Source organism: Cetorhinus maximus, chromosome 3 (assembly GCF_964194155.1).
Source record: "Cetorhinus maximus chromosome 3, sCetMax3.hap1.1, whole genome shotgun sequence".
NCBI classification, from domain to species: Eukaryota; Metazoa; Chordata; class Chondrichthyes; order Lamniformes; family Cetorhinidae; genus Cetorhinus; species Cetorhinus maximus.
Genome location: NC_135881.1, coordinates 92,464,644 through 92,476,678, shown reverse-complemented (window position 1 = coordinate 92,476,678; position 12,035 = coordinate 92,464,644). Strand labels below are relative to the sequence as shown.

Below are 12,035 nucleotides of genomic sequence, written 5' to 3'. Positions count from 1 at the left end.
GGAGTAATTACTCACTAGCCTCACGCTAAACATGGATGAAAAAGTTAGGGATGATGTATTCAGGAGTAACTGAATTTTTAACTGCATAATTATTATTAATTACTTCTGAGCAACTATGCTGGCTCTGAAAAAGTAATTTTTCAATTCCTCAGATGGAAATTAATGGCTGGGATTTTCCGACCCCACCGCCGCAGGTGAGGCAGCACCCCAACCAGAAGTCCATTGACTTGCGGCGAGACCAGAAGAAGCAGCGGGCGGGTGCGGAAAACCTCATGTGTATGTCCTAATCCTTATTTCACTTCCTGTACAATGATTTAAGTGTCATTTATATTTCCTGCTTTTATTTCTTGGTTTTGCTTTCTTTGTGTCTTAGTGAGGATTCTCCAATCTGATTGACTGAAGAGCCTCCCTGCTGCTTTCCCTGCTGCAAAAAGCCATAGGTCACTTGTATGGGTCACCACACTGGATCAGACACTAAATTAGTAGAAATATCCACCCACAAGACCACAAAAAGTAAATGATCAATGTACGCAAGCTCAACAGCAAAAGCTCTTTCTTAACTGTTCCGGGCCAATATCTAAAGAATACACTTTAACCTCCCTATGATGAAAGTTTTTTTTAAAAAACTGACCAGAGTTTGGTCGTCTGAATTTGATTTTGTTACTGTTCAGACAAAATACTCACTTAGCAGCATCCTTCCGTAGTTGTTCATGCTTCATGAGAAGATTTTTTCTCTCCTGGAAAGCCTTGCGAACCATGTAACCTTTGTAAACAGCCTGGACTTTGGAAGCAGCAATGTCTTGAATTGCAGCAATAGATAGTGCTCCATGCTCCAGCATGTACTGGATAACCTCCTGATGTTCCCCAAGCAAGGCATAATCAAGAGGAGTGAACCTGAAACACCAGAGAGAAAATGTTCAACAGCACAGTAAAGTTCTTGTTTTAAACTTGTAATAAGCTTGTAATACAGTTCTTTGAAATCTAAGATTGAAGGAAGAAGGAATAACTTAACTAGTTTTAAAACATTATATGCATTTGCATTCAAGAGCTCAGTCTCTGCTTACAAATTACATGTTATAGCCTGGTTGAAGCAGTTTATCTCAAACCAGGTTGATTAATAATACATTGTCAGAACTAATTAAGGAAATGTCTCTAAATGGTACACTCAAACTGATATGAAATAATTACATTTCTTGAGGTTTCAGCCCCTCTCCATTATTTGAAGAGCTTGCCTCAACCTCTGGCTGCTGCTCTGATCCACATTGCTTTATTTTGAAAGAGTAGGGCCAACTGCAGCTTCAAATTTTATCAAGAGGAAGTGCTGAGGGAAGGAGCTTGCCTTGACTGATTCAAATCAGAAATCAATTAGAAAGAATGGATATAGCCCAGTTCCAACATAATTTAACTGAGGAAATACACACAGAAGAAGAGGCACATACAGAGAAGTTGAGAGAGATAGACAATATGGAAGGAAGTAGCAGAGATAGAAGGGAACAAGCATTGATTGACTAACAGAAGGGAATGGATTTGAGAGACATGCTGCAGGAAAAGTGAGAGAAGTAATAAATGCAGGGCATGAGAGGCAGAGATGAAAGGAAAAAAGGTAAGATAGGAGGGAAGAGGAAAGAAGTACAGAGGGGAAGGAGAGAAACATTTCCAGGCTGATCAGTATATGTATGTATATGTATGGTCCCCTCAGTGCCAGTCTGTGTCTTGTTCTCGCGTTTTGCCTTCAGACAGCACTGAGCTTTATTCTGCTACTAACACCTACTCTGGTGTTACTCTGGTGTACTCCTTTAATGTTACCATTACCACTCACTTGGCCTTTTATTCCATGACATCTTTGTCGTTTATCTCCCACCCTCTAACCTATTTCTGATTATTTGTTCATGGGATGTGGACATCGCTGGCTGGGCCAGCATTTATTGCCCATCCCTAATTGCCCTTGTTCAGAGGGCATTTTATTTTAGCTTTGGGTCTGGAGTTACATGAAGGCCAGACCAGACCAGGTAGGGCAGCAGATTTCCTTCCCTAAAGGACATTAGTGAACCATATGAGTTTTTACAACAATCGGCAATCGTGATCATCATGAAACCAGACTTTTTCATTGTATTCAAATTCCACCATCTGCTGTGGTGGGATTCGAACCTGGATCCCCAAAGTATTACCCTGGGTCTCTGGAAGACTGGTCCAATGACCATACCACTATGCCACCACCTCTCCCACACATGATCCTCCCTCCTTTTCCAAAAGCATAAAAACCCCATCACATTTCTCTCTCTCTTCAGTTCTGAAGAAGAATCATATTGGACTTGAAACATTAACTGTGTTTCTCTCTCCACAGATGCTACCAGACCTGCTGCATTTTCCCAGCACCTTGTTTTTATTTCAGATCTCCAGCATCCGCAGTATTTTGCTTTAACTTTCATGTGAATCTTTGGAATTCTTTACCTCAGTGGGTTGTGGATGCTCCATCATTGAATATATTTAAGGTTGAGATAGACATATTTTTGGTCTCTTGGGGAATCAAGGGCTATGGTGAGTAGGGGTTGGGGGTGGGGGGGGGGGGGGGGGGGGGGGCAGCGCGAAGGTGGAGTTGAAGCCCATGATCAGCCATGATTATACTGACTAACGGAGCAGGCTCAACAGACCATTTGATCTACTCCTGCTCCTATTTCTTGTGTTCCTTTGATCTCTCAGGGAATCAAGAGATATGTTGAATGGGCAGGAAAATGGAGTTGAGGTAGATCAGCAGTGAAGTATTGAACAGTGGAGCAGACTCAAGGGGCCAAGTGGTCTACCCCTACTCCTACTTTTAATGTTCTTACAGTATCACTATATATATCAAAATCATCACCAAACAGAAAACCATGCACTTCACTGTAGCTTTAAGGTGAAGGATTGGTATTTGTTTCATTAAAGCACATGTTTAGTTGACAGATTTTTAGAAGTACACCATTACCTTTAAGGTTTACACTGTCTTCAAATCCACACAAAATCAAGTCACTTTCAGAGCAGACTTCAAAACAGTTTGAGGCAATGAATGTTTTTTGAGTTGTGACAGGCAAGTATAAACTGTCTGGACAATTCTTCCATTCCTGTGGAATGACTGACTTAAAATAAAACTGTGTTCACTATCATTTTAGACAGAAGGACCAAAATACCTCACAATTTAAAAAAAAAACCATTAATAAAATACTGACAAAGACTCCAAGTCCGATAACAGGTTGGTAGCACATATACTTAATTGATGACAACTGAGACAGTATTCAGGCTTTCTAATTTCAGTAAATATGATCTTAATTAACTACATGCTGTTTAACAACAGTAACAGGAAAACGTTGTCTTTTCTTTAAGAGGGAAGTTAATGCAATATATCAGCTCCAGTGTAACATTAAGTATGACATTACACCATGGCCGCAATTAACTCACCCCCTAAAATGAAGCTTTGAATTGGTTATTCAAGATCAGCTTTAGCAGAGATTTTGGGGTAGATTGTTTATCAGCTCTTTCAATCTAGTAGGGAGACTACCAGTCGAGATTTTCTGACCATGTAGTGGTGGCAGAGAAAAATCTGACTCAGATACATCTGTACTACTTTAGTATCAAGTACAATTTGAACAAGAACAAAGAAAAGTACAGCACAGGAACAGGCCCTTTGGCCCTCCAAGCCTGCGTTGATCATATTGCCTGTCAAACTAAAACATTTTGCACTTCTGGGGTCCATATCCCTCTATTCCGATCCTATTCATGTATTTGTCAAGCTGCCTCTTAAACGCCACTATTGTACCTGCTTCCACCACCTCCTCTGGCAGCGAATTCCAGACACTCACTACCCTCTGCGTAAAAAACTTGCCCCGCACATCTCCTCTAAAGTTTTCTCCTCTCACCTTAAATCTATGTCCCCTAGTAATTGACTCTTCCACCCTGGGAAAAAGCTTCTGACTATCTACTCTGTCCATGCCACTCATAATTTTGTAAACTTCTATCAAGTCGACCCTCAATCTCCGTCGCTCTAGTGAGAACAATCCCAGTTTCTCCAACCTCTCCTCATAGCAAATAACCTCCAGACCAGGCAGCATCCTGGTAAACCTCCTCTGCACCCTCTCCAATGCCTCCATATCCTTCTGGTAATGTGGCGACCAGAATTGCACACAATATTCCAAGTGTGGCCTAACCAAGGTTCTATACAGCTGCAGCATGACTTCCCAGCTTTTACACTCAATACCCCTGCCGATGAAGGCAAGCATGCCATATGCCTTCCTGACTACCTTATCCACCTGCGTTGCCACTTTCAGTGACCTGTGGACCTGTACACCCAGATTCCTCTGCCTGTTGATGTACTTAAGGGTTCTGCCATTTACTGTATAATTCCTACCTGTATTAGACCTTCCAAAATGCATTACCTCGCATTTGTCCGGATTAAACTCCATCTGCCATTTCTCTGCCCAAGTCTCCAACCGATCTATATCCCGTTGCATCCTTTGACAATCCTCTTCACTATCTGCAACTCCTCCAACCTTAGTGTCGTCTGCAAACTTACTAATTAGCCCAGTTACATTTTCCTCCAAATCATTACTACAAACAGCAAAGGTCCCAGCACTAATCCCTGTGGAACACTACTAGTCACAGCTCTCCATTCAGAAAAGCACCCTTCCATTGCTACCCTCTGTCTTCTATGACCAAGGTTAATTTGGCGGGCCTTTTAAATCAAAATACAGTGGTCTTACTGAAAAGAAGCCTTTGTTTCATTTAAAAAGAATAGGTTGCAAGCTTAATTTTTTGTTACTTTGGGTAGTAGTGAGTCGGTCACACTCTCTGCTGATCTGACATAGGTGGAGAGAAACTCCCTTGAAAGGCTAACCTCTTAAGGTTACTCAAACTGCAAAAGTTAAGAAGTGGTGTTCCACATGGTGCTGGGAGCAGTGTTTGTTACTATTTGCATAAATGATTTAGACTTGGGAATCAGAATCACAATTTCAAAATTTGCAGGCAATGCTAAATTGTTCATACATGTTAATACAGAGATGGACTGTTACAAAATACAGAATAGACACAGAATTGGCAAAAGAGCTTCAATAAAGGTTAAGTGTGAGGTGATACATTCTGATGGGAAGAATATGGAAATCACATACACCTTGTAAAATAATTGCCTAACTGGGGCAGAGGAGCAGAAGGATCAGGGGTGCAGATACACAAATTAAAAAAAACAATCAAAGCATTGGGTCCATTCCTAGAGGCATAAAATTGAAAAGCAGGAAAATTATGTTAAACGCACAGAATCTTGGTTAGGCCACACTCAGAGAATTTTAAAGAGTTCAGGTCTCCATATCATAAAAAAAAATGTAGAGGTACTGGAGAAGGTGCAAAAAGCTTTACTTGAAGAATACCAGGACCAAGATCATATCTATCAAGAAAGATTAAAAAGGCTGTGGCTCTTTTCTATAGAAAAGAGAATACTGAGGGGTAAACTGATAGAGATTTTTAAGATTATGAAAGGGTTTGAAAAGGGAGACATAAAGAAGATGTTTCCACATGGGGCAGATCAGAACTATGAACCATAAGTATAAGATAGTCGCCACTAAATCCAACAGACAATTCAGGACAATTCTTTACCCAAAGAGTGGTTAGAATGTGGAACTTGCCACTGCAAGGAACAATTAAGGTCACTAGCACAGAAGCACTTAAGGGGAAGCTATATGAAGACATGAGGCGGGGTTTACTGATGAGGTTAGATGAAGGATGAGAGCACAAACTCCAGCATGGATCTGTTGAGCGAATGGCTTGTTTTTGTGGCTGGAAATAATATGCAATATTATGCAGTCATCTTTGCGATAATGCTTTTAGTTTGCCTGGAGAATTTGCCTGTAACATACTTGCCTCAGAGTGAAAAATTCAGCTGGTCACCAACTCTTAAGGGCTGCAACCTTGCAAGTAAAAGACGATGGCAGAAAAACTGGACTAATTGTTTCTCAATCAATAACATCAAAACTTGGGAGCAAATTGTTTTTGTTGCTGAACAGTTGGCCATCTTGGTGCAGCAGGGGAGCTTTCTTTGGGGTTGATAGCCACCATTTAACACAGATGAAAGCTATGTGGAAGAGACTTTTTGAGGTTTGTAGTTAACCAGGCCCCTTACATCTGGCTGAAAATGGTGAAGATATTTGCTGGTATAGGATAAGATGATGATTAATGTGCTACTCACTTTTTAATCACACATTTCCTGTACAGCCCATCAAGTGCCACATAAAGTTGGAATTACAACAACCACTGGGAGGTACCATTCCAAACTATGTACAAACCATTCGCCATTTGCATACACTGGGGGCTGGGCTTTTCTTGTAGGTGAAGATGGCTGGCACGCAGCAGTAAACCACACTCAGACTTCCAGTCCGAGGCACTCCTCTACAATTAGGGTTTTTTTCAATGGGGTCAGCAGCTGTGGACGCAGAGGTTAGACTTGGCCTCTTGACCCACACTCCAGCATTTCTTCGCCTTCCAAAAATAAAATGCTGGTACCAAAGGAAAGATGGGTGCAGACTTCCTAAGAAATTCCCATCCTTACTACTTTGAATGGTGTGATTTAAATTGCAGCAGCAGCCAAGTATAATGAAGAAAATTATTGGCAGGCAAAAAATAACAAAAACGTAAAAGGGCAATCTTATCAGCAAAACAAATCAATATAGGAAGAAAATTGCAATAGGTAGAAAAAGAAACATTTCCTTTTTAAGATGCCTACCAGGACCAACTCCTATTTTATATGGATATACGCTGTGGGCTTGAAATTGTGAAATGATCTATGGCCTAAGTACTCAAGGGCTCACCCTGCTGAGAGTCAAGCATGGAGGGGAGCTCATCAAGGACAGAAATGCAGTCAGTGCTTGCTGGAGAGAACATTTCACAGTACTCCTCAGCTGATAATCTGTCTTCGACTTTGTTATGATATGGCAAATGATAATTGCTGGGCTGACCAAATCCCAAAGAGAAACTTGGCCAAGCTATCACAACGATTTGCGGCTTGTATTCTATTATGAAAAGGTACGTGCACTGAAATCAGGAGTAAAGATTTCACTACTATTTTTGGAGATTTTAAATATTAAATTAAAACATTTATTAACAAAAGAAAAGAAACTGAAATACACAAAGTTACATTTACACAGTTATATTCAGTCTTATAACATTTCACAAAAGGTTCCTACTTAGCTAGACTCACAAATAACACCCTTTTCCAGGCAACAGTCCAAACAGATTCTTAATCTGTAAAACATCCAGTAAATATTACCACAAGGCACCCACTGTTGCTATAAGGGAGGTATTTCACAAGCTTCCCTCTCATTCTCATTCGACAATGGAAGTCCAAGGCTTGTAACAAAACCTTGCTTTCTGGAGGGTGGCTAGAGGCTGCTTTTTACAGGTCTGTCTTGGCACAGCCCATCTTTCAAGATCTTACATGGCCATTCCTGGTACAGCTTTCAATCTTTCCTTCAATATATTTTTCCTCTTTAATCTTTACACCCAACGTTATCATACGCCTTTGAAACTCAAACTCTTTCAAATATATAAGATCTTTCACGTTTCCATCTTTTCTTTGCTTTTGGGTCAATAAAAATGATATTCCCAATACTTGTTTACCTATGTACTCCAGCAAGGTGCAAACATTTTCCTTGTCACCTTCTAATTCCCCTTTGAAATTGAAACAACCTCTCGATTTATCTACAAATGCAAACGTTAGCTCAAACCTATTTACTTGTACCCCATCTTAGCTCGTTCATTTCTATTTCAAAATGCCTGCTTTTATACCTAACCCCTTTGATGATTTAAATCTATAGTCTGACTGTCTTCAGTTTAATTAAATTATACACACACACATGCACGCACACCCCTCAAGTCTGCTTCACAGTATCCCAGAGTAATATTAGGAAAAATTATATTCTCTTTAAAACTTGAACGCCCTCAACTCCATTCCTCAATACCTCATTCAGTCTCGAGTACAGAAGATGAAAAAGCCAAAAAAGCAACAAAGACGCTGGAGCAGATGGAATCCCCGCCAAAATTCTGAAATATGACAGAGATACACATCTGGCACAGCTGCAAAACCTCATATCCCTCATCTGGAAAGAAGAGTGCATGCTAGGGGATCCCAGGGATATTGTGATCATGACTACATTTAAGAAAAGGGACAAGTTGGATTGCAATAACTACAGGGTGATCTCCCTGCTGTCTGACACAGGGAAGATCACTGTAAGAATCTTCCACAATCACTTCATCCCAGTGGCCAAAGAGCTCCTTCCAGAGTTGCAGCGTGGTTTTTGACCATCAAGAAGCACCACAGGCATGATCTTTATCCAATAAAATGCAAGGGACAGCACCAACCACTGTACATGGCCATTTTCATCCTCACAAAAGCTTTTGACTCTGTTAATCGCAAAGGCTTATGGAGTATCTTTCTCAATCTGCCCTCAAAGTTGTCACCATCCTCAGCCCACTGCAGGATGACATGCAAGCTGTTATCCTCACCAATGGAGCCACCACATTCACTATACAGTGAAGACTGGGGTAAAAAAAAAGCTATGTCATTGCACCAACTCTCTACTCTATCCTCCTCACTACAATACTACACCTCACCTCCAGCAAACTACCCACAGGTGTGGAGATAATTTACAGAACAGATGGGAAACTATTTAACCTATGCCGCCTTCAATCCAAAACCAAAATAACTTCAACTTCACTCAGTATGGAGATGGCACTTATGTAACGCTCACTCAGAAACTAGCTCCAATTCATGTCAATCCCTTCTCCGAAGGATATGAGAAAATGAACATTTCACTAAATACCTGGAAAATTAAGGTCCTGGTCCAATCACCTCCCATAGCACAGCACCCCCCACCTCACCATCACCACCCCTTGCTCCCCAACATCTTCATGAAACTATGTGAACCATTTCCCAAATCTTTGGAGCCTCCTCTTGATGAAGGCAAACACAGACAATAAAATTAATCATCTCCAATGTGCTAGTTTAGCCTTCGGGCAACTGAGGAAAAGAGTATTTGAGGACCAGGATCTCAAACCCAAGACAAAGGTCATCGTTTATTGGGCAGCAGTGATCCCCGCACTCTTATATGCTTCAGAGGCTTGGACAAGTTACAGCAGGCATCTCAAAGCACTGGAGAATATCACCAGTGCTACCTTCACAAGATCCTCCAAATCTGGTGGCAAGAAAGGTGGTCTAACTGCAGCTTCCTCTCCCAAGCCAACATGGCCAGCAAGAAGGCATCAATCACTCAAAACCAACTCTGCTGGGCAGGATATGTTATTTGTATGCCTGATACCAGACTCTGGAAATAATTGCTCTACTCAGAACTCAGTCGTGGCAGGAGACTCCAGGAGGACACAGGGACCACTTTAGGAATGTCCCCAGAGCATCTGAAGAGATCTAACATCTCTGCCAATTCATAGGAATCCCTGGCTTGTGACCAACCAAAATGGAGAAGGTTCATTCGAGAAGGTGCTAAACTCATCGAGAGACTTCATTGGAAATGCAAAGGTGTAATTGAGGCATTGGAGAGAGCACACAAACCTCTCAACAAATCATTTACCCAATCCTTCAAGCACTACCTGCCCCACATGTGGCACAGTCTGCAGATTGTGCATTGGACTTATCAGGCATTTCAGAACCTATCGAACCAGAATGGAAGCAAGTCATCCTCGATCCCGAGCAACTGCCTATGATAAAGAAGACACCTCCATTTTATATGGGTGTAATGCTGTGGGCTCAAAATTGCAAGATTCAGCACGGGATCTTATAGCAATAAAAATTGCAATACTTATATTTTTTAATGGAATTTATGCAAGAAGGCATATGGAATGCTCTCCTTCATTGGCAGAGGTATAGAATATAAAAGTAAGGATATAAGGTTGGAATTGTATAAAATACTGGTGAGGCCACAACTGGAGTATTGTGTGTAGTTCTGGTCACCATATTACAGGAAGGATGTAATAGCTCCGGAGAGAGTGGAGAGGAGGTTTACAAGAATGTTGCCAGGGTTAGAAAAGTGTAGCTACGAGAAGAGATTGGATAGGTTGGGGTTATTTTCCTTAGAACAAAGAAAGCTGAGAGGTGACTTGATTGAGGTGTACAAAATTATGAGGGGAATAAGTAGAGTGGACAGGACAAAATTGTTTCCCTTGGTGGAGAATTCTAGAATCAGGGGACACAGATTCAGGATAAGTGGCAGAAGGTGTAGGGGGGACATGAGGAAGAACTTTTTTACGCAGAGGGTAGTGGGTGTCAGGAATTCGCTGCCCAGATTGGTGGTAGAGGTCGAAACTCTAAACTCTTTTAAAAAGTACCTGGATCTGCACCTTGAGTGCTGTAAGCTGCAGGGCTATGGGCTGGGTGCAGGAAGGTGGGATTAGAAAGGGCACCTGGGTGTCCTTGGGCTGGCACGGACAAGATGGGCCGAATGGCTTCCTTCTGTGCTGCAACTTTTCTATGGTTCTATGCCTCATATGCCTCCAACTATTTATACTTTGGATAATATCAAGGCACAATTGGCTCCAGGTGCCACTTAGTCAGAGACTATGGAAACAAGGTAGAAAATGTAAGGAACAAAAAAAAATCAAAATATTTTACAGAGGTTACGTCCAATACAGACTAGGTAGTACATGATGATCCAATAAATATTGCTATAAATTTATTGTGGTTTATATTGTCATGTTTTTCGACCCCACTACCCTCAGAACACAGACTTCAGCAAATTCTTAACAAGTTTCTCAGTTTTTGACAAGGAGAGACCAGGTGTTTTTTAAGTGCCAAGGTGCTAACAAATGATGAGCAATTCCAACAGCTTTCTTGCTTATCTTTCATATGGGAAAACAGAGCAGTGTAAGACACAAGCATATTGGGAAGGAAGGGAAAATGGAATTGCATTTATGATCTTTCATGATCTCAGGAAGTCCCAAAGTTCTTCACAACCAATTAAGTATCTTTAAATTAGAGTTACTGTTGTAATAATGGCAGCCAATTTGCATACAACAAATCTCACAAACAGCAATGAAGTAATCACCTGATAATCTGTTGAGTGATGTTGGTTGAGGGATAAATATTGGACAAGAACACCATTCAGCTCAGTGCGCCTGCGTTGGCACAGTCATGCTTGGTCCAACATTTCCGCTTTTTGTCCATAACTCTGTAAGTTCCTCATTCTTAAGAACCTGTTCAACTTTACCCTTCTAAAATTATTTATGGAAACAGCTTCCACTACCTTTTTAGATAGAATGTCCTAGATCCCAGCAACTATTTGAGTGAAAACAATTTCTCATCTTCCCTCTAAAATTATTGTCAATGTTTTTATTTCTAAGACCTCTGGTTATTGACAAACCTGCCTGCTAAATGGCCCCATTCTCTACTGTAACTTTCTATGAATCTAACTCCAATGCTCTTTTTCGACAAGTGCCATTGAATCTATTAGTCACAGCTGAGACAGTAGATGGGGCCTCGTTTTTTAATGTCTCATCTGATAAACAGAATCTCTAACAATGCAGCACTCCCTCAGCACTGCACTGCATTGCACTAGAGTATTAGCCTAGATTACATGCTCAGGTCTCTGGGCCTTTTGAACCAGACGCAAGAGTGCTGCCGCTGAGCCAAAGCTGACACTCGTCAGAGATGAAGCAGAGTTTGGAGTGAGATCATTCGCAATTATTAGGCAGATTGCATGAAGCACTACCTACCTTAATGCTATTACAAATATATATATCATAAATATCACATTGCATATATCCCCAACAATAAACATATGCCTATCAGGTTGGATTTCTGCACCCAATATACAAATAACAGATAGTACGGTATTAGTCCATAAAATGTACAATAAATAAAATCTGCTAACCAGAAGATTAATTAATTCTACTGCTCTTTATTGCAAGCGAATTTAATATGCTTTATTCTGCACACATTAAAACCCATCCCACTTTCTCATCCTGTTATTTACACTAATTAAGAAACAATCAGTCGATGGCTGTCCAGCCAAAGC

At 40.9% G+C, this 12,035-nt stretch overlaps 1 protein-coding gene across 16 annotated transcripts in view; it reads right to left on the bottom strand.

The window, feature by feature from the left end:
- The window catches only part of invs (inversin), a 400,143-nt gene that overhangs the window by 130,954 nt on the left and 257,154 nt on the right, over positions 1-12,035 (bottom strand). For all 16 annotated transcript variants that reach the window (XM_078538692.1, XM_078538689.1, XM_078538701.1 and 13 more), the window contains one exon: positions 685-894. In XM_078538692.1, the coding sequence (XP_078394818.1) occupies positions 685-894 (210 nt within the window). The remainder of the gene's footprint in view (positions 1-684; positions 895-12,035) is intronic.